The 22,064-nt window shown below is 53.9% G+C and overlaps 1 protein-coding gene and 1 long non-coding RNA gene across 2 annotated transcripts in view; one reads left to right on the top strand and one right to left on the bottom strand.

Moving 5' to 3' along the window:
• Positions 1-22,064, top strand: part of KY (kyphoscoliosis peptidase) — a 46,533-nt gene that overhangs the window by 12,780 nt on the left and 11,689 nt on the right. Inside the window, exons 2-10 of the mRNA XM_080409767.1 lie at positions 2,941-2,990; positions 4,280-4,333; positions 13,786-13,848; positions 16,055-16,117; positions 18,230-18,304; positions 18,482-18,523; positions 19,159-19,209; positions 21,197-21,279; positions 21,645-21,753. Coding sequence (XP_080265893.1) covers positions 2,941-2,990; positions 4,280-4,333; positions 13,786-13,848; positions 16,055-16,117; positions 18,230-18,304; positions 18,482-18,523; positions 19,159-19,209; positions 21,197-21,279; positions 21,645-21,753 — 590 coding nt within the window. The remainder of the gene's footprint in view (positions 1-2,940; positions 2,991-4,279; positions 4,334-13,785; positions 13,849-16,054; positions 16,118-18,229; positions 18,305-18,481; positions 18,524-19,158; positions 19,210-21,196; positions 21,280-21,644; positions 21,754-22,064) is intronic.
• Positions 5,567-9,278, bottom strand: LOC308072675. The gene is made up of 2 exons (XR_013931736.1): positions 9,197-9,278; positions 5,567-8,452 (listed from the first exon to the last, which is right to left on the bottom strand). It is a non-coding gene; the product is annotated as an uncharacterized lncRNA (long non-coding RNA).

Raw genomic sequence — 22,064 nt, 5'->3', positions numbered from 1 at the left:
GGCTGAAATCAAAATGTAGAGTCAGGTGTTTGACAGCTGCTCTGTAGCACTGAGTGAAAGCCCTTTCCTGCCTTTCTTCTGCACTGCCAAGGTGTGTGTTTTAGATAAAAGTCCCATTCCTGACCAAGGCGCTCGCTGCTGCTCCCATAACCAAGAGGACAGGGTCTGCTCCTGCTCTCCCCCATCTTTCTCACCATCACAACGTCCCTCACAGCTCCTGGCCCTTGGCTTTACCTGCTGCCATGAGCAGGCAGGGACCCCCAGCATTCCCTTCTCCGGATTGCAAACAGGCACAGAAAACCATGAAATCCTGCTGCCCACATTCAGCAGCCCCAGGTTTCCACCTTGCTGGCTGCTGCTCCGCAAGCCTCTGGGCTGCTCCACAGTGCACCAAGGCTGGATGGAGCCAAAGGCGTTGGGACGCTGGAAGGCAGCACAGCACGGCCCGGCACAGCTTAGCAACACCCAACCATCTCAGCCAGCGCACTCTATTTGTACATACAGATAAATATACATAAGGCAGAGCTGAAAAGACAGAGTCAGCTCCTCTCTGAAGTCCTTCAGCTCCTGTTACTGCCAGATCCCCAGCGCTCTGCGGCACGCACGCTCTTTATAGCAGCCATCAGCCTGGCACAGTGCGGAGCAGATGGTCATAACGACTTGGCCCCGGGCCGCTGTCACCCCCGGCTCCTTGCCTCACATGATGTTCACCGTGCCACCTGGGCCTCCCGCACACCTGCGGGGCTGCGCAGGACACCGCACAGCCAGGGGCAAAGCCAGAGCAGTTGCTGGCATCGCAGGGGTTAACACTGAATGGTCCCAGAAATCACCGGCTAGTGATGCCCTGTAATGTCCATCTGCCACGGATGATACTGCTCCTGCTTGAGCACGAGCAACAGCCTTGGGGTGGCTGTGGGCAGAAGGCGGCAGGGAGATGCCCCGAGCAGCGCTGAATGGCAGAGGGATGGCAGGACCCCACGCAAACCTCAGAAGTCTTGTTACCACCCAGTAATTACCTGCTCTTGCTGGTGGTTGCTGGTGCAGCTTCGTGCTGCTGCCGCGGCTGCCCAGAGGTCCCAGGAGGCACCTGCTGCCACTGTTGGTCCCTAAGGGCACAAAGGGCAGGAAACAGCAAAGTGGGGCGCATGGCCAGGGCTGCAGGAGGAGCAGGCAGAGAGGGAGCGATAGCAGGGGCAGAAAGCACGTCCTGCACCTGACTAGCATCCCTTGAAGGGGTCAGGAGCTAGCGGGGAGCCTGGGCACAGCCACAAGCCATTGTCCCCGTGGGGCTGGGGACACAGGCTGGGGACCCAGGTCTTGCAGCCTGGCTGCAGGGAGCCTTAGGCAGGAGAGAAGCCATGTGCAGAGATCAGCTGTGTGCATCGCTCGGGTGTTTCCCCCACAAACTGGAGGTTTTGCACTGTCACCAGCAAACTGGGGGGAGTTTTTTGCCAAGAGCAATAGCTGATCCGGGCAGTTGCATGAGAGCCCCCGTGGTACCGGCACAACAGGGCCTTGGCGATGCGTTGGTTGGGGAGACACCACAGCATTCATACAGGCATGGACACGTGAGAGCCCTCAGCTCTCCTGTGCTCCACCATGGTCGGGCTGCGCACGTCCATAAAGAGGAGAGGCAACAGCAGCGCTCCAACTTCCTGGCACTCGGGGAATCTTCCTGGATCACGTTACGTTCATGTGTCCTTAGCTCATCCCTGTACAGTCGAAAAACACTGTAAGGGGAGCCAGTTAATTGAGACAGCTGGTCTGGCGAAGCAAAACCCAGGGAAACGGTTCCTTCCCTCTATGCTTAATTGGAGACCTGCTGCTTTAACCAAACCAGCCCGTTTGCACAGCCCTGCTTTCTGGAGATGCTCCCCGCCTTGCATCCCGCTGCGGGTCAGCATCGAAGGGGCCGTGCTGCCCACCAAAGCTGCACGGTGCTCCCAGGCTGCTCTACAGCACGGCCCGAGGAGCGGGCGGTTCCCCACCATTTTGGTTCATTGAATTAACCAGAATCAGGGAAGGAATTAACGGTGACAGCCGGATGCTCCCACCAGGCTGGCATGGAAGTGGCAGGATGGGGATGGTGGGGAAGCAGTGTTATTGCAACGACATTCAGTATTTACTCTGCCCGTGATGCATGTCAGGACCTGTGCTGCATGAAAGGCTCCTGGGCCGTGGCGGGGGATGTTCCTAGGCACTGCCACGATACAAATAAATAATGATAATAATACTCGGGGGGGGGGGTCGGTCATCTGACCCAGCACCGATGGAAAGAGCAAAGAGCTGGCTGCCCGTGTTCGCCGCCAGCGATCTGAATCTGCTGACATTTGGCTGCTGAGCAGGAGACGCTGACAGTTGTTTTGCAGGGGAGCGGCCATAGGCAGCTCGACTCGACGGCAGGCCCACCGGTGACCGGGTGTGCTGCCACGGCAAACCGGGGGGTGCTGGCACCGGCACCCACACGACTCTGGGCTTTGCTGGTGCAAACCACTCACAAGCAGACAAGCTCCAAACACCAAGCGCACCGTGGCCAGCCCTCACACGCAGCACCTTCTTTATGGATGCTCACTTAAGGAACACTTCCAGAGCAATGGAGCTGCTATGTCTCTTCAGTGAAGTGTTTTCCCTTACAGCATGGGGACTGATCCTGAGCTCCTCAGCTCTGCAGGGGCGGTCACAGGAATCTGGGTCTTCTTTTGCATGAATAACCCTAAAGCAGACAGGGACACAAATCAGGAGAGCAAGGCATGGCGCCAAACGCAGCCCCGAGCCGCGGGGCAGGGAGAAGGCAGAAGATGCTGCCCCACGTGCGTCACCAGTGGCTCCCCTTTGAGATAAATGGTGTGAAAGAAGCACAACACAGATGCAACAGAGAACTACTCACTTCCAGGGGGGCAGCTCAGTTGCTGTGAACTGACAGTCATGTTATCCTTGCAGGCTCTGCCGGAGCTGTGGAAGCGAAGATGAAGACAAAGCTGACGACCTCAGTAAGTCAGCTGTGGGACCTGCTCTAGCAGCACATTAGGTGGTGGCGCTGGTATTAAAAATACAAGCTGAAGTATAGCACATTGGGGTTCACGGAAGGCACTGCCTTACCTCTTCTGCTTTTCCACTTTCTGGGCATCTTGAGAAAGATAAAATAGCTTTCTGCTCTTACCAGCCAGGAGGGATACAATCCAAGTGATGTTGTATCAGGATGTGACACACAAACTCACAGTGGTGACACTGATTTCCAGGGAACTAATAAATAGCATGAATGATTTAAAAAAGTATTTGATTTGAAAATGGTGCTATGATACCACAAAGCTTTGCTACTTGTGTTCCAGTACAGTGTTGACAGTGTTGCAGCTCACTTATGAATTTGATCTTCTTTCACCTCTCTAGGAGTATGTCGATATTATGTATGACATAACAAAATATTTCTGGAAAGGAAAAAAAATAAATAAATACTAACCTTGCTAGCAATGCAGCAACTGATACTCCTTCCCACCCAGTTTGCCTACACCAAACATAAGCACATCTGCTTTTGCCTTTAATCTTCATATGTGTGCTGGGCTGGATTAACAGGGAAGGGAGGGCGGCTGGTAGTCACCAGCTCATCTTCGAAAGAACCAAATTACAGGCTGCGCTGAGCACAGTGGCTGTTTCAGCACTATGGTAATGTGGGACTTCTCTGGGCAATCTGAAGGAGCTGGCAGGAGAGAGAAGGCAAAGTGGAGCATCATTCCTGGGGTAACAGTCCGTGCACACTTTTCCACCCCTGCCTGAAGCTCAGGCTTAGCAGGAGCCCGCAGGAATTGAGTCCATCGCATTTCCAGTAGGGAAGCTGAGTGAACAGCACTGTCCTTGCAACTGTCTCAATGACACGAATAATGTGCCGCAGAGCTAAGGGGGACAAATGGTAAATCTCCAGCTAAGAACAATGATAATGAAAGTACAGAAGTGAAAATTCATTACTTGAGCCTGCTTGGGAGCTATCCTGAGGGACCCCCCTTAGGCTTCTTGGGTTGTTTTAACCCTTTGGCTCTGGCTGCAATACTCAGGCCCACGTGCTGTGCCACTGACTGTGCTCCCCTCCTCTTTTTTTCCCATTTCTTTATCAAAACAATTTTTTCCTTCCCCAAACAAAGCATTGTGCATCTCACCAGACCCACAGCGTCGTGCCGTTCAGCACTCAGCTTCCTGAAACTATGCAAGCAGAACGAAAAGCTTAATGTGATTTTTGGTCAGCTGCTCGAGGAAGGAGTCTAATAACAATTTTTGCTGTTTCCAACAGCTCACGTGGAGGTGGGAGCAGCGACTGGACAAGACAGACAGCCCAGCTCCACAGGTGAGCTCATTCCCTCCCAAGTAGAGAAGCCTTTCCCAACTACTTTTTGGTCTCCTGGAGCAGAAGGGATCTATTTCAGCGCTGCTGATATTGCTTAGGATGCCCCGGCATCCTGCCAGGTCTCTGAAAAGTTAGAGATGCCCATCAGGCATCTCCATGGCAACCCCAGGATGCTCATTCCAGCCGGGCACAGTGTCTGTGTTGGAGCAGCAGGCTGTCAGGTTCATCTTCTGCATTTTGGAAGGGCGACGGGAACCAAGAGGTGTCTGGTTCCCCCCGAGGCACTACCAGGCGGCTGGGGAAGCAGCACGCCAGATGCCTGGGGGCTTCAACCTGGGGAACCCACCAACCAGTTCCTCCAAGCTGGTAGCAAAATACCTGGCACAGTGTGCAGGTTGGGCCAGCGTGAAAACGATTTGGTGTTTTGGCTTTGTCCCGCAGCCAGGGTGAGCGGCAGCAAGCGCAGGCAGCCCGCACTTGGCAGGTGTTGCGTGCTACAGCAAAACTGCCCCTGCCCCTGGCAAGCAGCCCAGCTACCCCCACAGGGGCAGGCAGGGAAGAGGACACCACTACAGGCTCTGATGTTGGCATTTTGGGTGGGAATGGCAGTGGCACAGGCAGCCTGAGAGAAGGTGCGGCCCTCAAGGAGGCAGGAGCTGCAGTAAAGGAGGATGCCGTCAGCGCCTGCTTGACAGAGCAAACCCACACGTTTGCCCCTTGGCCATGAATAGCATCGGCACCCACAGTGTGATGCAAGGAAGGGGCAGCTCCAGGCAGCACATACCTTCTGGTTCTTGGCCAAAAAAATATGAGTTTACATGTGGAAGAAATAGTTCTGCCTCCCTATGGACACACTCCCCCCGCCAGCCAGCTCCGTGTGTTGTGAGGGACATAGCAGACCTCCTTCATGTCACCCCTGGCCCTCGGAACACGCGGAGCCAGCAGCACTCCTGGTCCAGGGACCCCTATATAGCAAAACCAGGTCTGACTCACCCTGAATTAGGTTTATCCATCTCCTATTAGCATTGTCACACCTCATTCCATCCTGACAAGCACCAGATTCTTCATTTGACGGCACCTGAAACCACATTTTGGTAGATGTCATTCCGAGAGGTACCCACTGAAACTCCAGGGTTATTCCTCCAAACAGAGGTCTCACAGCAAATTCAAACTGTTCAGCCCTTCCCCCTGACACTGGTATGTCCCACCAGCAACAAATACGCATAGACCATCTCAAAGACAAGAGAGATTTTCCTCAATAGCTTCTCTAAGTCATCAATGTACTTGCTTCTGTTGTCGTCGTGGTGCTGTCAGCTCATCCAATAGCTCAGGCGTCTGTGACCACCGTGTACAGCCTCCAGCTTCTTCCACAGCATCCTTGGGTTAAGAAGAAATAACGCCAGTGAGAACTGTTTCCTGACCTTGTCCCCAGGTCCTTTAACTCTAGCTCCAGGTAAACACAACCAGGGAGCAGGCCCACCTGCAGCCAAAGCTCCCAAGGAACAACCACCCCGCTCTTACAGTGTCTCAGGAAGGAAGATTGGGGGTTCAGTCCCCCCAGGGTCCTTGTCACTTCCGAAGGGTTGATTACTAGCACATCTGCTTTCCCTCAAACACCACTGCTCATACTGAGCTGCACGTATTTTTTCCAAGCTTGCTTTCCATTTGCATTTGTCATTGTATTAGAAAATACCAGGTTGACTGGGCAGAGGAGATAACTCATTCGTCTACTGGGTCAACCAGAAGAAGAGCTTTGCTCATCACTGCAGCACAGGGATGTTGATAAAATGCAAAAGACGATGCTTGGTCTAGCAAAGTACCTTCTGCATCTCCCAGGAAGAGACATGCTGCTTATTTAATTAGAAGGGGCAAGGCTCCCTCCTGAATAAACCAGAAATAGCCTTCCAGGGGAAAAAATAAACCTTCCCGGGTATTCTGGAGGACTCAGAAAGAACAGCTATACAATCTGCTGGAGTCGCAGAGTATGAGACCCAGAATTTCAGAGCAGGGGTATGTTGAAAAAGCCAGTCTGCTCAAGGGGCTGAGAGATGAGACCCCAATCCCCTTCACATGTAATACTGGTGTAAGTAGGCACAGCAGGTTTTCTGCCCGCCCCCCTCGTTTCTTCACCTGTGTCTCTTAAAACATTTGTAACTATACTACCCATCTCAGATGCATTGCACATCATACGTTAGCTGAGCCTGTCTGAGGGCAATTTTATGGTAAGTGGTTAACGATAAAGCACGTCGCCCCGGGGCATGGCTAATGCATCATTCAGGTTACCGGGACACCTTAACAAACCATCCCTAAACCCTCTGCAGGGTATCCAAAGGCTAGTGCAGCCTGTCCCTGGAAAAGCTGAACAAGCCACTTTGAGAGCTGGTCTGGCAGCGGTTGGGAGAAGACAAAACCTCTTCCAGTGACCAGCAGAAGCCAGGAGAGCTCACTGGCCCCCCAGCAAGGTCCGGGGCAGGGGGTCCATTGCACCTGCCCTCACTGCCTTCAAAGGACAAGCTATTTGAAGATTATAAAAGGATTAATGCTTTAATGACCGCATGCAGCTCGGCCAGAACTGCTCTCCTCATCTAGAAAGGCCAGTGACAGAACGCAAGCCAAGCAGCGTGCTGAAGGTCAGCAGGTCCGTGCTCGGACGGCCAGGGCAGCACGGCTCCCCAGCCCTGGCAGCTTTTGATGGCAGATGCCCTGCCCGCAGCCCCGCTCCCTCCTGCAGCAGCCCTGCGCTGGGGCAGGGGCAGCCCAGCCTTCGGCCACCGGCGCTGCGGGCAGCGCGGCACCCAGCTGCCACCACGCCAGGGAAGGAGCACCCTGCCACAGCCACCCAGAGTGGCCGAGGGCACAAGAGCACTCCGGCAGGTCCCTGCCACAGGGCATCAGTGTTGGGATTTTTCTTTTTTAAAAGTCTTAGAAAAACATCTGCTGAATCTTCAGTTGCTGGAAGCTTGCTCTTCAAGGAACAGAGAGCAGCAATCACCACGGCAATGTTGTTTTTCACTGAAAAAAGGGAAAGTAGCAGAAATCTGCAGAAATATTTGCAGTTCCCTCTCTGAGCGGACATGTGACACTCTCATTCCCTAAGCCACAGCTCCGCATTCATCACACAGCTACTTCCAGCACCTCTGCGTGGGCAGCCAGGGCATGGGTGTCCACACGCTCCCCAGCGGAGCAAGCGCTGCACTGTATCACTAGCCAAGGGCCAGCCAGGCTTGGCTTTGGTGGACCAGCAACCCCAGGCGAGATGCATTACCTCCCACCAGAGGCTCTCCCACCCGGGGACAGCTACTTCCCCAAGGCAGGTAGACTACGGCTTCAAAGCATCGCCCCCGCCCTGTCTCTTCCTGGGGGTTGTGGCATTCAGATTAGTTCTGTGTAGAGGAATGAAGCTGGGTTAATTAGCATTGATAATATACAGCTGTGGGCTGGCTTCAGGGGCGGCGGGGCAGCTGATATAGACAAGGTGCAGCTGTGGCTGGTTCTGGTAAGAGGTTGGGCAGCCAAGGAAGAGGGAGGAGGAAGAAGCAGAGAGAAGAGAGAGAACGCACGCCTGGGATGAGGAGAGACGAGGAGGAGGCAGCAGAGGGACTGGCACGAAGAGTATGTTGGTATGAGATGGTAAAAGACCTTGTTGCAGCTGGTAGTTTGGGGAGTGCTGCGACAGTTCTGCACCAACCCTCATTGTCTCCCTGCAACCTAAATACATCCTTGACCTCTTCTCACAGCACTATCCCAGCCATCAATTAGCTTCCCAGTTGTGTGGATACCAGGAAACTGAATACACGGGTTTATAGTTCAGTGGAAAGTTCTGCTGCCGTCTTAAATCATAAAGCACAGCTGCTGACGCAGCAGAAGCTGCAAAATGAACAGAGCATCTGAGCAATCTGCGGTTTGGAAGCCGCTGGGAGGAGAATAAGTGCAGCGTCTTGCAGCTCTGTTTGAGGGAGGAAGAAAGGACAGGCAGGCCAAAAGAGCAGATTAAAACTCATCCGAGTGCAATTGTAGTGTGTTATACAACAGGAACACATCCTGGTGCTCCAAAGTTTACTTGCAATTGAGAGAGCAAATGGCAGCTGAGATTCCATGTCTACAAATACAAAGCAATGCCTAGGGAAAAAAAAAAAAGAAAACCATTAAAAAAAAAAAACCACAAACTCCAAATATATATGCACACAATAATGGGCTCTAAATGAGCTATTCTGAGTCAGGAGGCAGATCTTGGGAGTCTTTGTGGATAGTTCTGTGAAAATACCTGCTCGGTGGCGGGCGAGCAAAGCAAAGCCAGTGCTGGGACAGGAAGGGCCGGAGAACAAGACAGAAATCGTTGCTATGCCTGCACATGGAGCAGCGTGTCCAGCCCTGTCCCCCATTTTAAAGGGTGTACAAGTAGAGCTTACAAGGACACAGAGGAAGAGCAGTAGCAACAGGGAACAACAACTGCACAAAGGCTCTGCCGCTTGGAGGTGACTACTGCTAATGCCTTCATGGGTGGCCCAGATGGGAGAAACAGGGATGCTATTGGTCATAACGCTGGAACCAGTAAGCATCAAACCACAGACAAAGTTTTAAAGCAATGAGCATTAGCCAATTACCAAAGGTGTCATCAAGGGCATCTTAGCTCCAAACTAAATTAAAGGGGCTGGGATTCATCTTTCTGTAAATGACATTGGTGCTGCCTCCGCTCAAGTTACACAGCCAGGCTTCCTCTTCAGACAGCGTAGAAGACCCTGTATCACTGGTGTGTAAGCCATCTCCCCCAGGCTGGACAGCTAGAGCAGGTCAGGAGGGCATGCCCCACACCTCTGCACCGAGGAGAAGGGCAGCCCTGGCACTTTTTCGAGGTGCACATACCTACAACAGTCTGAGAAAAGCATGTGGGCACCTGCAGCCGTGGCCCTAGCAGGACCAAGGTCTCCAGCAGCCACCCTCCGGCACAGCAGAGGCAGGGCATCTTCCCACCACACCTTCTGCCGGAGCCCTGACGGACCACGGCAAAGGCAAAACACCTGCAGAAGAGTTAAAACACTTTCTTGGGGAACACAGCCTGCAATTTCCCTTTCTGCCCAATGGGATTCAAATAACCTAATTCTTGTTCTACATTTGTACAGTCTCTCTCCCCCTCAGATCACCCCTGGAGAAATGACAGCCATGTGGTAAATACATGTAATCATGCCACTCTGATAGCTTCTCTTGTTCTCTGGCCATTAATTCATCTCCCTGGGACTTAGGTGAACATTTGAAATCCTGCAGCAGATTCAAAGAGCTGCCTTTATTTGAAAATCAATACAGCAATAAAAGGCTTTCTCCTTTCCCTCCTCAAGATGTAAAATTTTTTTAGCTTCAAAAATATCCCGGCACACAGACAGATGTTGCTGGTCGTGACCTTCTCTCAAGCCAACGAGACACCGCATGGCCATATAAACCTCTGCAGCAAGGAGGGCTCGCTGTTGCGGGGGGGTAGCAGCACCCACCTCAAGCCTTCATGCTCGCGGTGCTGCCATGAAAACACAGTCAGAAGCCTTCCCTCTCCCCTCCCAAGGCACCCTGCTGTTGGGGAAGGGGGCGGGGTAGAAACCCAGAAGAAAAGAAAATGCAAAAGAGTGCTCCAAAACCGGCTACCTTCTCCCTGATGATCGTTCTTTCTAGGAAAGCAGAAGCCTCCTGCAGATGCTTTCACTGTGCTGGAAATGCATTTTGGCTGCAGGCAGCTGGGGCTGCCGGAGGACAGGCAGCGGAGCCGTGCTCAGCCTGCAGCGCTGCTGCCTATGGGCAGCGGGGCCAGGAGCAGCCACTTCACCATTAAAATAAAACAAGACTCTACTAATTTTTACAGCCTGCCAGGAAGGAAAGAGCCAGCAGCAACCGAGGCAGTGACTGCCACGTGCTCAGCTGTGGAGGCTCCAGCTCAGAGCTGCCAGGGGAGAAATGCATCAGCTTAACATCACCTGGTGCCACCACAACATTTGCTCCAGTGCCTGCACCGGGCGCAGCTCATGTTCGCAGGGTGACTGGGGTTGCACCACTGAAACCTTTTCCCAATGTCCCCAGCCAGATTACTGTTTTTTCCTTCTTACTGTCACTGGGCCATCACCTTTCTGGAGCTGGAGAGGAGCAAGGTGAAGAGCAGACCAGGAGGAGCAGCGAGCTGCTGTGCTGGAGGAGCGAGGCCAGGGCGCGCAGGGCAGTCACTGTGGGTGGGGGGCAGCAGCAAAGCAAAGCGGGTTGGTGGGAAGATGCATTGGCTGGAGCAGAGCTTGGTGCAGGACCTGGGCAACACCAGAATTAAGATTCAGCCGCTGCGATGGGGTAGTTCAGGAGATCGGAGTGGCCCACCTGGGAGGGAGGGAGAAGGGACCCACAGGAGCAAGGGCTGAGCCTCAGATGGGGAGGAAAGGGTGCTCCTCACGGGCGCACGGGCGGCAGGGCTGGGTGACAGGTGAGAGCGGGGTGCTAAAGGCCAACGGGCAGATGGTGAAACTGTGATTAGAAAGTCACTCCAGCCATAAATCTCAGGGACCTGAACCAGAGACGGGCAAGCCCCAGATGGCTTGGAAAGTCTGCCTGGCAGAGCCCAGCGCGCCTCAGCGTGCATCTGTCCCTCCCTCCCTCCCTCCCCCGCCTCAGCTTTAACCACCTCCAGCTAGTTCCGTACAGCCAGAGCTGAACCAGGGACCCCTGAACCTAAAGTCACCCCAATGCATGAACTAAAGAGCAAACCCACTGCCTGGACCTCAGCAACATTATCCATCCCCGGCACGGGACTCTCGCTGCGTTACCGGAGGTCACGTGCAATGTCCCAGCCCTGGCGCTCCCCTCGTGGCAGGGATGCTGCGGGCACCATCCAGGGGGTCACGGAGGGTGCGGGGCCACGCAAGCTGCACCAGCAAAGCTGGATGGAGGAAGGCTCCCCACAGCCACGTATGCTATTTCTGGATATGCTGAGGAGCTGCTTAGGGCTGGATTTGCAGGCAAGCACGGGGGCGTATCGGCTGTCCGTGCTTTGGACGGGGCTCAGGAACAGAAAAGGGGCAGGAGATTGTGAGGGAACAGGATTTATATAGAGATCCATGGGGAAAACCCATGTCTCCAAACATGAGTAACCTAACACCGGGCAGTAGTACCAGCTCCTGCCCCACGGACCCAGGACAACAACCTCCCCGGCCCACAGGCAGAGAACCCAGGGCTCTCACACTCCTGCCCGAAAAGTGCTCGGAACACCCACAAAAAGGCCCCCTGCCCATGCCAAGCTCCCCAACCCCCCCGGCTCTGCCAGCCGGTGCCTCCTGCAGCCCTTCCCAACGCTGCTGGAGAGTCCTTCAGCCTACAGGTGCTACCGCTCCCCCGGGACCACCAGCCAAGCCGCCGGGGTGGCAGCACAGGCAGGACAGGGGCCAGCGGTAAAATTAGAAAGTGTCTCCCTGCCAGCCCCTGCTCCGAGCTGCAGGGACCAGCTGAGCCCAGTTGCTAACCCGCACTGTAACCCTTCTTCTCCCCCGTTTTGTAGGCTGGGAGGGTTTCTAGAAAGCTGGGGATTTGCACAGCTTTCCTTTTTGATTAGCGGTCTCCAGCCACCCCAGAGAGCCAGGCTTGCAAGCTGACGGGAGGCAGAGGGAGGCTGATATCTTTTGTTGTTGTTTTTTTGGCTCCTTTGGGACAATCTGGCTTGCACCCTGCAGATCCCTTCCCTACTGTCCCTTTGCACGCCGGGCAGCCCTGCAAGGACCGATCCTCCCCACAGCAAATGGCTACTGGTGCCCCGTTTCCAGCCCTGTTCTCCCCGTGCAGCTACTGCCCTCCTGCAGCGGTTATTGTTATTATTGACGCTCCTAAGCATCCTTTACGTTTCTGTGGGGGGAGAGGACCAAACAAGAAAGCCTTTTAAGGATTTCTGCCAGCACTGGGAAGCGAATCCCCCCCAGCAAACAGTGCTGCTGGGGGATTTGAGTGTGGACAAGTGCTTAAATCTGAAAAGGGCAGAGAGATGGGAGGGGGAGCCGGGGGCACACTCTGAAACCAGACCCCCCCTCCGGCCAAAACGCAGCTCCTTCCTCTGCTTTAGGAAATGGATCCCTCCTGCGATTTCCTTTCAAAGGTGACTTGTAACCTCTTCATTAGGGTCGGCTTTGGCAGAGCGCTCTGGTGCAGCTGGCAGGGCCAGCCCCAGCTCGGGGGAGCGCGCTCGCCTTTCCAAGGGTGGAAAATAAACACGGCAGCTCGCAGCGGCAGCAGCTCCGCGGGAGAACTGGTGCCCTGGCCATGCTCTGATGGGTACCATGGACTTTAAGACAGATCCCAGTGCAGTAACGATCAATTTGCTGCTTATTGTCCACCCTGAGGAGGCAGCCAGCAAGCAGAAAGGGCAGAGAGAGAGGCAGACGGAAGGCAGCCGAGGCGCAGGTAACGTCCCGCCTGCCATCGGTGCGAGGGAGGGGAGGGCTGCAGGTGCAGCACCGGCTGTCTGGTAGATGGTGGAGCGAGGCAGCAGCTTTGGAGCAGGGTCTGGGCTTCCCTCCCACCTTCTTTCTCCTCTTTTCCTTTGAAGACATGCTGCAAAACCCCAAACCTGGAACTTTTTTTTTGTAGAAACCCAGCATGCATTTGCTGGTCCTCCTGGTGCAGGAGAGCCCTCGCTCGTGCAACGGTGCATGCTGCATGTTGCTTGGTGCCTGGCTCTGGTGCGTGCGACCCAGGGGACAGGAGGAGGTGACAGATGCACAGATACTAATCTGAGGACTATGTTTGCACCTTGCTCTGTCCCGCAGTGGCCCCAAGATGCCTCCACGGGCTCTCTTGGCTGTGCGAGGGGAGCAGGGCGAGAACTCAGCAGTTTCACCCCAGACCAGCACCTACTACAACAGACTACAGGGGCAAAACTGTTTTGTTTGAAGCGTGTCTAAGCTTTGTCTCCAAGGATGACTACCCTGAGCCATTTATAGCTACAGTTTGGGACAGTCTCCATCGCCCAGCTCCTATGCTTCAGGGGATTTTCCAAAAAGCTAAGGCTGTGCTCTGCAACTGTAAGGGGACCCTCCCTGCAGAAGTAAAAGGAGAAAATGTAGTATTCCTGCCCTAAAACCTTGGGGAAAAGCCAAATTTTTCAGACAACCAGTTCCAGGCTAACCAGGATAGGCAAAGCTGACGCAGAAGTTGTGTTCATGCCTCACCTAGCACAGCACCCAGCACTACCCAGCTAGAAGCAAGCCCTAGCAAAGCCATTTAGACCTGGACTATTGCACTTTCCTCCTCCTGGTATTTCGTACTCCAGCAACAGGGGCTGCAACAAACGCTGCAGCTGAGGCAGGGAAGGTGGATCCCGATGACACCTGTGTTTAGCTGGAATGACAGGTTACATGAAAGGTTTTGGAGTGCTTGGCCTCCAGGCAGTGCCAGAACCTCGCTCCAGGAGGACAGCCTGCCAATCTCACGTTTCTGTTTTACAGGTTTGCAGGATGATGGAAATGGAAACAGCAGATCACAGCCATCTCAGAGGAGAGACCTTAATGGTATGTCATCTTCTCACTGTACTAATAAACTAACCACAGCACACAAACCCCATTTGCATTTAGCATTTAGCACCCAGCTGTGCCCCTCGAGCATGCTTGAAAAAAACCAGCGCTTTGGGGGGCTTCAATGGGGCCTGGAGCCATGTCCCCTCCCGGTTCTGCTCTGCCCCGTGGCCGGTGCCCGTCGGTGGCACTGCAGAGCCCAGGCGCAGCCACCTGCAGGGGATTCTCCTGCAAGCTGCCGTCGAGCTTGGCCAGATTTCAGGTGCACAGAGCTCTTACGTTTCACAGCCAGCTGATGGCAGGGTGTGATGCAGTGCCCCAAATCGTTCAAGTTGCAGATAGAGCTTCCAGAGAGTTCCCCAGCACTCACGCAGCTTAAGCAGAGTCTGGGGGGTGCAAGAAACCTCTGGGGTTTCAGCCCATCTGCTCACCAGTCCGTCCTTCATCTCCCCGCTCAGGGACTGCTGAGTGCGAGGCAGGTGCGATCGCGACCCGGGAACCGTGCGGCTGCTAGGCTTGCATGGTCCCCTGCCCGTTCCTCACCCCTCTGCCCTGAAACAGTTCGGAAGGAACACCTGAAGAGGTTACCCCTGGTTGCATGCAGCCAGGTGAAGGTGAATCAGAGCGTCCGATTTACTTTCCTGGTAGTCTAAGCCCAGTGTGGTGCCTAGCAGAGAAAAACGGGGGGCAAAGGTAAAGCAAGACAACAGGTAATTCTCCCGGTATCAAAGAGGGGATTCTAGTTCTAGCAAACAGGAGCTTTGCTCCCACAGGCCAAGCAACAGCAGCACACAAAAGCCACGGCTGTGCCCAGCGCGATGCTCAGCAGAGCCCTGATCAAAGCCCCTCTGGAACCAGTGGTGGCTGGATGGCAATCACAGACCGTCAGCAAGCAATATTTCACGGCACGATACAACTTTGGGTTTGGGGTTTTTTTTATAAATCTGATGGTCTCAGACACCAGATAACAAAAGCCTCCACTCTGGGAAGCAGATAAGTATGCAACACACTCTTTCGCTTCTCTGTCAGGCTCAAGAGGGTCTGCAACCGGGGCTGCAGAGCACAAGTCAGAACCTCCATTACAAGCAAGAGGACAGTGTTGATCATTCAGAACCCTGAACTAACGGCAGGAGTATTTAGTATGCATATAGGAAACCTTCCCCCGCAGCCCTGCCTTAGGCACAATTTAAATCCCCATGAGGTTTACAAAGGAATTCAGATGCCAGAGGAACAGGCAGAGCCTTCGCTCCTCTAGCACCGCAGGGGTTAATAAATTCCCCTTTAATCAGCCGTGTGAGCATCTTGATGAAGCCTCTGACACCACCGAGCAGCTGGTGCTGCCACAATATTTACAAACTGTACTGCATAAGGCTCGCCCCAGCCCCACCGCGGCACACCGGCTGCGGCCCCGTGCCACGCCGCCATCCCATCATTCATGGGCCTGATCCTTGTCACAGCCACGAGGTGCGAATGGTATCTGGCCTTCGGGACGAGCCGTGAAAACCAGGTTCCTTGCGCTGGTCTCTGGTGCCTGGCAGGACGGTGATCCCATGACGCTTTGAAAAAGAGTGAGGGATCGCCCTGGCCAAGGTCCACCCCGCCTCCGGCAGGGCTGGAGCATCCAAAGCCGCGCGGGAGCTCGGGCTCAGCATCGCCTGGCATTTGCTGGCTGCCCTGGCTAACTGTCAGCACAGCCCGGGGGGCAGATTTATGCCGCCTGCAACCACGTGGTCCCCGGGCACGCCAGGTGCTCCCCACACCTCCCTCTGCCCCCCGGACCCCGGGGCCAGCCGGCACCGCCGAGAGGGCCGGGGGCTCCCAGAGCACAGGGAGGAGAGGTGAAGATGAGGATGAGATGCTGACAACCACACCAACGCTTCCACTCAGGGACCGCATCACCTCCGAGCCCCCCAGGCTGCCCTTCCCTCCCACCCACCCCTCCAAACACGCACCCACTGGGCCAAGCACCCTAACCCCACCCTGAGCAGCAGCACCCACTCCAACCCTTCCCAAGGCTGGAGCATCCCTCTGGAGCAGTTCCAGGTGCCCCAAAGCAACTGGGCTTCAAAGCTGGAGAAGTGGGTCGGGCTTCTTGTGTTGTTACTTACTCCGCTGCTGAGCAAAGGCACCGATTTCACCCGCCTCCGCGCCGGGCGCGTCCGCTCTCTTCGAGGCGCTGAGATGTTTTCCTTTGTGCATCCAGGCCGGCGAGTCTCCTGGGAGCCCCGCAAGCAGGCGCAGGCCGTGACTCCCCACGCTAACGAAGGTGAGTGGCGACCCGAGGGATTCCAGTTCTTCAGAGCAGGGCTCCAGCCAGCCCCCGCTCCAGTTTTGCTGCAATAAAATAACCTCAGAACACCCCAAAAGAGCACAAAAAGCCCACCCCAACAATTTTGTGATCTTGATCATAAAGAATTAAAAATCCCAGAGAAGCCTGGAGAATCCTTGGGTCTTTCAGTGTGGATGCAAGGAGGCGGCTCCTGGAGCACCTGGGCCCTCACCCCCCCACCACCCCACCACCCCCCACCACCCCCCGACCACCAGGCACGGCACAGGTGTAACCAGACAGCACGGGGAGCTCCGCATCCTCCTGCCAACGTCAGGTACGGCAGTGCTGCTGGAAGGGGGCAGGAGCTGCAAGAAATAATGTTGGCGAAAGTTTCACTTAAAACAGCTGGGTGCAGAAGTCCCTTCGCAGGGTAGATCCTTGCAAGGAGCCATCCCTGCACGGGAGCAGGGTGCTGGGCCCGCTGCACCCAAAGCGCTCACAGGCCAAGGACTTCTCTGGCCACAGAGAACAAGGAGAAGGGCAAGTGTTCCTTCATGAAGGATAGCTTGATTAGGAATGGTAAAAAAAAAAAAAAAAAAAAAATCATAAAACCATCAGTAACCATTTCACATCATTAGTTTTTAAAGCAGTGGATGTAGCACTTTGAAAAAATTCTGTGGAATTACACTTTTTCATTAGTTAAGTGCTTTTTAAACTTACTGTAAGAAGGCATTCCTCACCGTTGAATTTGTTTCTTGAAAACAAAGTTTTAATTTATGGTGAAAAACTGAGAAGGTGGAAGTTGGCAAGAAAACCCGCAAAACCCCAAAGCTAGAAATAATGTTGAGAAATAAAAAAAGGACTCATGAAAATATAAAAGTCTTAAGGAAAACATACCATTTGCACAAAGTTGTCCCTTTGAGAAACAACTTCATTTTACCTTCAAATGAACCGACAAAATACACCAGCCAGCTATAATCTTGACACTGCTGATATCTGCAGTCATCCCAGAACTGGAGCAAGTCTAGGATTTAAAAGGGGATTTTTTTATAGTTCTTGCAGGTTTTCTTGCCTTCTGCTTTTGGGGTTTAAAGGCCATTGAATCTTTCTGCCTAATCACAGGAGATACTTAACTTTTTCTGAAGTTAAATGCTGTGGAAAAACTTACCCATTGATGAAAGTGCAGATTCATACCTAATTAGCTGGTTCCAAGAGCTGCCTTTCAAGGAAAACCCCAAATGTCACGAGACTCTTGATAAAATTGTAGGAGGTAACAAACGGGACTGGATGGCAGCGCTGAGGTGCATTAACATCTTGACCTTTGGTCTCCAAAGTAACCTCTTGTCTGATCTGAAACGGGGAGCCCACGAGCGTGCTGAGGTCCTCCAGGGAACCTTGCTGATGGCAAAACCTCCTGAAATACTCACCCAAAAAAATGCAGACTCTTTCAAAAAGTTCAGGTAATTCTTACAAGATGCTCCCTAACTTTTCTCTTTGTACTTCTTTCTATGAAACTTTAAACACAAGACCTCCAGCTGTCCACGTGAGGTTGTTCTGGAGCATCACGGCACACCTGGACCGCAGCCGCTCTGCCAGGACGCTGCCTCTTACAAGCAACAGCCTCTGCCAAAAATCTCAGTATCACAAGTCAAACCATTTTCATAGCTCTGAGCATTTTTCTGCTTGGTTCCAAGAAAAATCAATGAAAGAAATTGATTCTCTGCTTACCGTACCTTCATCAAGAGCTATTTAATATGGTGATAAACCTTTTTTTTAAGCTGCCACATAATCCTCGCTGAGGACCTCTGTTTTTTTTATGATCCACTTTATCACCTGTCAGGCTATAACGGGCTGCCTCTTATTTTTTGAGAATTACAAATTATACCAGAGGTCACCGCAGGCTTTCTGACCGTACAGTTTATCTTCAGGGTGCATTGTTTTGCCTGGAAAACCGAGCGCTTTTGTCCCTTCACAATCGCCAGAGCTGTCGCTTCTTTTGCTAAAACTAAGAGTGGGCTTCAGCGATGCCCTGGCAGGCAATCTTGCCCTTCCCCTCCACGTCCTGGTTAGTTTTCCCTTTCTTAGGGTTTTTATCATCATCTCTTGCAGACACCCAAGTGACGGTGGAGATTCACCCCAGGGACACCACCCCACAACTCTTGAGGAAACTCTCCTTTGGAAAAGGTACAGCCCGGCTTCACAGCCCGCCAGAGCGGGTCCAGGCGGGAGGGCAAAGGGGCCGCATCCTTCCCGCTGTGGTAGTAGGGAGGGCAAGAAGCCTGGGGGGTTGAGGAGACACTGTGCCCCTCGAGCAGGGCCGGGGTCACGGTGACGGCACTAACCATGCCGGGGTTGTTGCAGGTCCCTGGAGGCTGCCCAGCCTGAGAGGTCAGGACAACAAAGGTGAGGTTCTGCTCTACCACGGCACGTGTCTCCCAGCCAGCCCTTGCCCTGGAGGTTGCACCCAGGAGGAGACAGGCTCCCTTCTCCCCACGGGGGCTCAAGGAGCAAAATCCTTCTGCTTCTGGGGCAGAGGGTGTCTCCCCCTCCTCCTGCTCCGGCCCTAGGATAAAGCAGGTGGTGACATTCTGGGGGCCACAGTGTCCCTCAGAAGTCCTCCAGCTGCCGCACAGCTCTCTGCAGGGTTATCACCTAACAGCTCTGGAGCTCAGCTCTCCCTTCTTCCATGCCTGGGGGGTTTGGCCGAGTGGTGGGCAGGGGTTTGATGTCCCCAGCCCTTAGGCTAGAACAGGAGATGTCTGACTGCTGGGGAATGTGGCTTCTGCAGAGCCACAGGGTGGCAGGGAGGGATGCAGAGCGAATGGCGGTCCAGGCGGCTTGCTGCATCCCTCTGCCCTCGGCACTCATGCTCTGCAGGGTGTTGACATCCATGTCCGAACGCGAGGGAATGGGCAAAGACAAGCCTCAATTCCAGCTTTTTCCACCCAGTCCTGCTCCCCAGGCTCACTTATTTCTGTTTGTCTTTTTTTCTTCTGCCAACACCTGCTCACCTCATGCTCCCTTCTCCACTTTGCCAGGCTTCCAGAGGACTGAAGCCCCACGGCCGCCAGGAGGAAAAGACCTGCACGGTAACTGTCAGCTGTCCCCTGGCCCCACGCTAGTGGCACCGCAGGGCAGCCCCAGCGGCGAAGCCCATCAGCCACAGGGCTTGCCCTGCTGCAAGCCTAGGCGGAAGCACACAGACAAGGGATTGAATTGCTGTTAGCACCAGCTTCCCAACCCCCTGTTCATCAGGGTGGCAGATGGGGGTGGCTTCGGGAACGTCACACAAGCCCCAGACCTCCCCCAGGCCCACAGCCGAGGAAGGGCACTCTGCAAACAGGCTCGACGCGTGCTTCCTAATGGCACAGGGCGACCTGAGCTACCACGGACCCCCCAGCTGCGGGAGCCTGTGCAGCTATAACCTGACAAAGACAAAAAGTGACAACCAATTTTAAAAACCCAGCCCATTCCCAAAAGGCAAAAAGTAATTTTCAGAGCTGTAGAGAGTGGGAACCTTTAAAGGCATGAATCTGCTTTATCTCTCTTCAGGTCAGCGTAATAGCCCTTTTCAGGGAAAACAGAGATAAACAAGCCGTTAAAGAAACAGATGCTGTGTGCCTACACACTGATTTTGGCAGGCAGGCGCCTGCCCGACTCAGGGATGCACCTGCATCCCGCCCGGCAGTCTGCACCGCCACCGGGATGTAGGATGCAGGATGCCCCACGGCCCCTCCCCAGGCTGGAGGTTTCCAAGAAAAGCAAGGCTCGCATTAACCGAACGCCTTTGCAGTCAGGAATAGACCTTCTGACCACCTCCCCAGTGGGCTGAAGCTGGCAGCAAAGGGGCCAGAGCCCCATTTTGGGGAGAGGGAGCAGGTGATGCATATGGATTTCAGAAGCACTGCTGGCTTCTCCACCAGGATAGGATGCTCTCAGAGCCTCCCACGCATCCCGCTCCCACTGGCATGCGCTGAGCAGGCAGCAGAGAGGTGTCCTGCTTGCTTACCAGGGGTCACAAATAAAGCAGTATGCAACCAGCCAAAGCCTCTGTGCCCCCGCGCACAGCCCAAGGCAATTCACTTCTCCTTGTCACCTCTCCGCAGGCAAACAGCAGCTCTGTGGCACCATTCATTCACCTCTCCCAGCACCCGGGAGTCACACAACAGCATTTTCACTTAGTGATCTCTTTTAAATCCTTTTTTCCCAGCAAAATAACAATCCTACAGAGATAGCTAGAAGAATCTCTTTAGTCCTCAGTGGCTTTGACAGCACATGACAAGGGGAGAGATTGCCGTAGAGCTCAATTCTCCTCTCACCAGCCCAGAAGAAAAGGCAGAGCTGAGCAGGCAGCGGTCCAGGGGAGACATCCATCCAACACATCTCTGTTCCGAGCTATAGCTGCATCACTCAGGTGGCTCACTGATGAGAGAGAACGGTGTCAGTTCATTTGAAGACTGTTAAAAAAGAAGTTATCGGATTAATTAGGGCAAGTTATTAACACTTTGTTCACACCGAGCAGAGCCGGGAGCAGAGAGCCTGCAAAGTGCAGGCAGGGGGGCAGGCACACCGGTTTCAGTCTGGCCGCTCCCCGTGTTACGTTCCTCGTGTGTTTGCATTCAGGCAGAATCGTGGCCCTTTACCACACAAAACAGTCATTGCTTTCAGCAAAACTACTGGAGAAACCCCGCTCTTTGCTGGTTGGGTGTTTTTTTTTTTTAAGTCATGTTTTTGCCAGGGCTTCCATAGCACAGATTTTCCCCGGGACTTCTGCATTGTATCTCATGCACCTCCACACAGCGTCCCGGGATTTTCTATGCTGTTATACGGTGCCAGAGATGCAGGGGCACCTCCCACTCCAGTGTTGCCCAAATTACCCCAGACTAGACAGGATGGCTCCTGCTTCCTGTGCAGCTGGCAGGGACCTTCTGCGAGGGCCCTCGTGTCCTCTGCTCCCTAAGCACCCGCTGATGGATGCCTCTGCGGGCTGGCCAGGGGCTCTGCAGCATCCCCTCATTCAAGCCAGGAAAAATATCCCCTCCCTTCCCCAGACAATGACAACTCATTTCTTCCCAGCATATCCATGGGACAAATCCTCTTTGAAATCCATGCCAGTAGATCTGCAGCAATTTGAGAAGCTGGATGCCTACGCATTAAAAGTAAGTCTTGCTTTTGCCTCTGTCCTCCTCCCAGCTCCCCTGCAGGGATGTTCCTTGAAACCCAGCTACCAGCCCTAATGCCAGCTTAGCCTCAGCCATCGGGGCAAGCGCCTCAGAACCTCCCAAACAACTGAAAAACCATTTCCCTGCAAAGAGCAGCAGCACAGATCCCAATCTAGGAGGGAAACCATTGAAACCTGGAACTACAGCTTTGTAGTTCTATTTTTAACAGAGCTTGTGTTAGAGCAGTCTCCTGGCAGGTGGGGTCTCACTGGCTTCAGAAGAACAAGGCAGCAGGGAGGAATGGAGACCTACCATAGCAATTTCTTCACCACGGTCTTGCAATGCTTTCTCTTCACAAACAGGTGAACGTCAAGAACAGCGTAGAGGAACTCGTTAAAGCCCTGCTCAAACAAGCCCGGACTGATCTGGAAAAAGTCCGAGCCATATGGATGTGGATATGCCATCACATAGGTAGGCTGAGACCTGCAGTGGAGAAGATAAGGCTGCATATGACAATTTGCACGCTACGCGGCCATTGCAGCTTCCCGCGCACTGGGTGGGTTAGTTTCACGCGGCGAGCGGGAGGAAGGCGTCCCGGGGATATTTATCCAGGAGCATGTTCGGAGGTTCCCACAGTCCCTCTCCGGGCACTGCCAGGCCTGACAAGGTTTGTGTGGAAATGATTTTTTCCCACTTGATGAATCTGTAACTCCTACCTGACTTACTCGAAGGTGTAACCATACAAGCCCCTATCACCTAAGCATGAAGCCAGGCTACCAAGC

The sequence above is a fragment of the Falco punctatus genome (assembly GCF_963210335.1).
Source record: "Falco punctatus genome assembly, chromosome: 13".
Taxonomy (NCBI): Eukaryota; Metazoa; Chordata; class Aves; order Falconiformes; family Falconidae; genus Falco; species Falco punctatus.
This window is presented reverse-complemented; position numbering and strand designations above follow the sequence as displayed.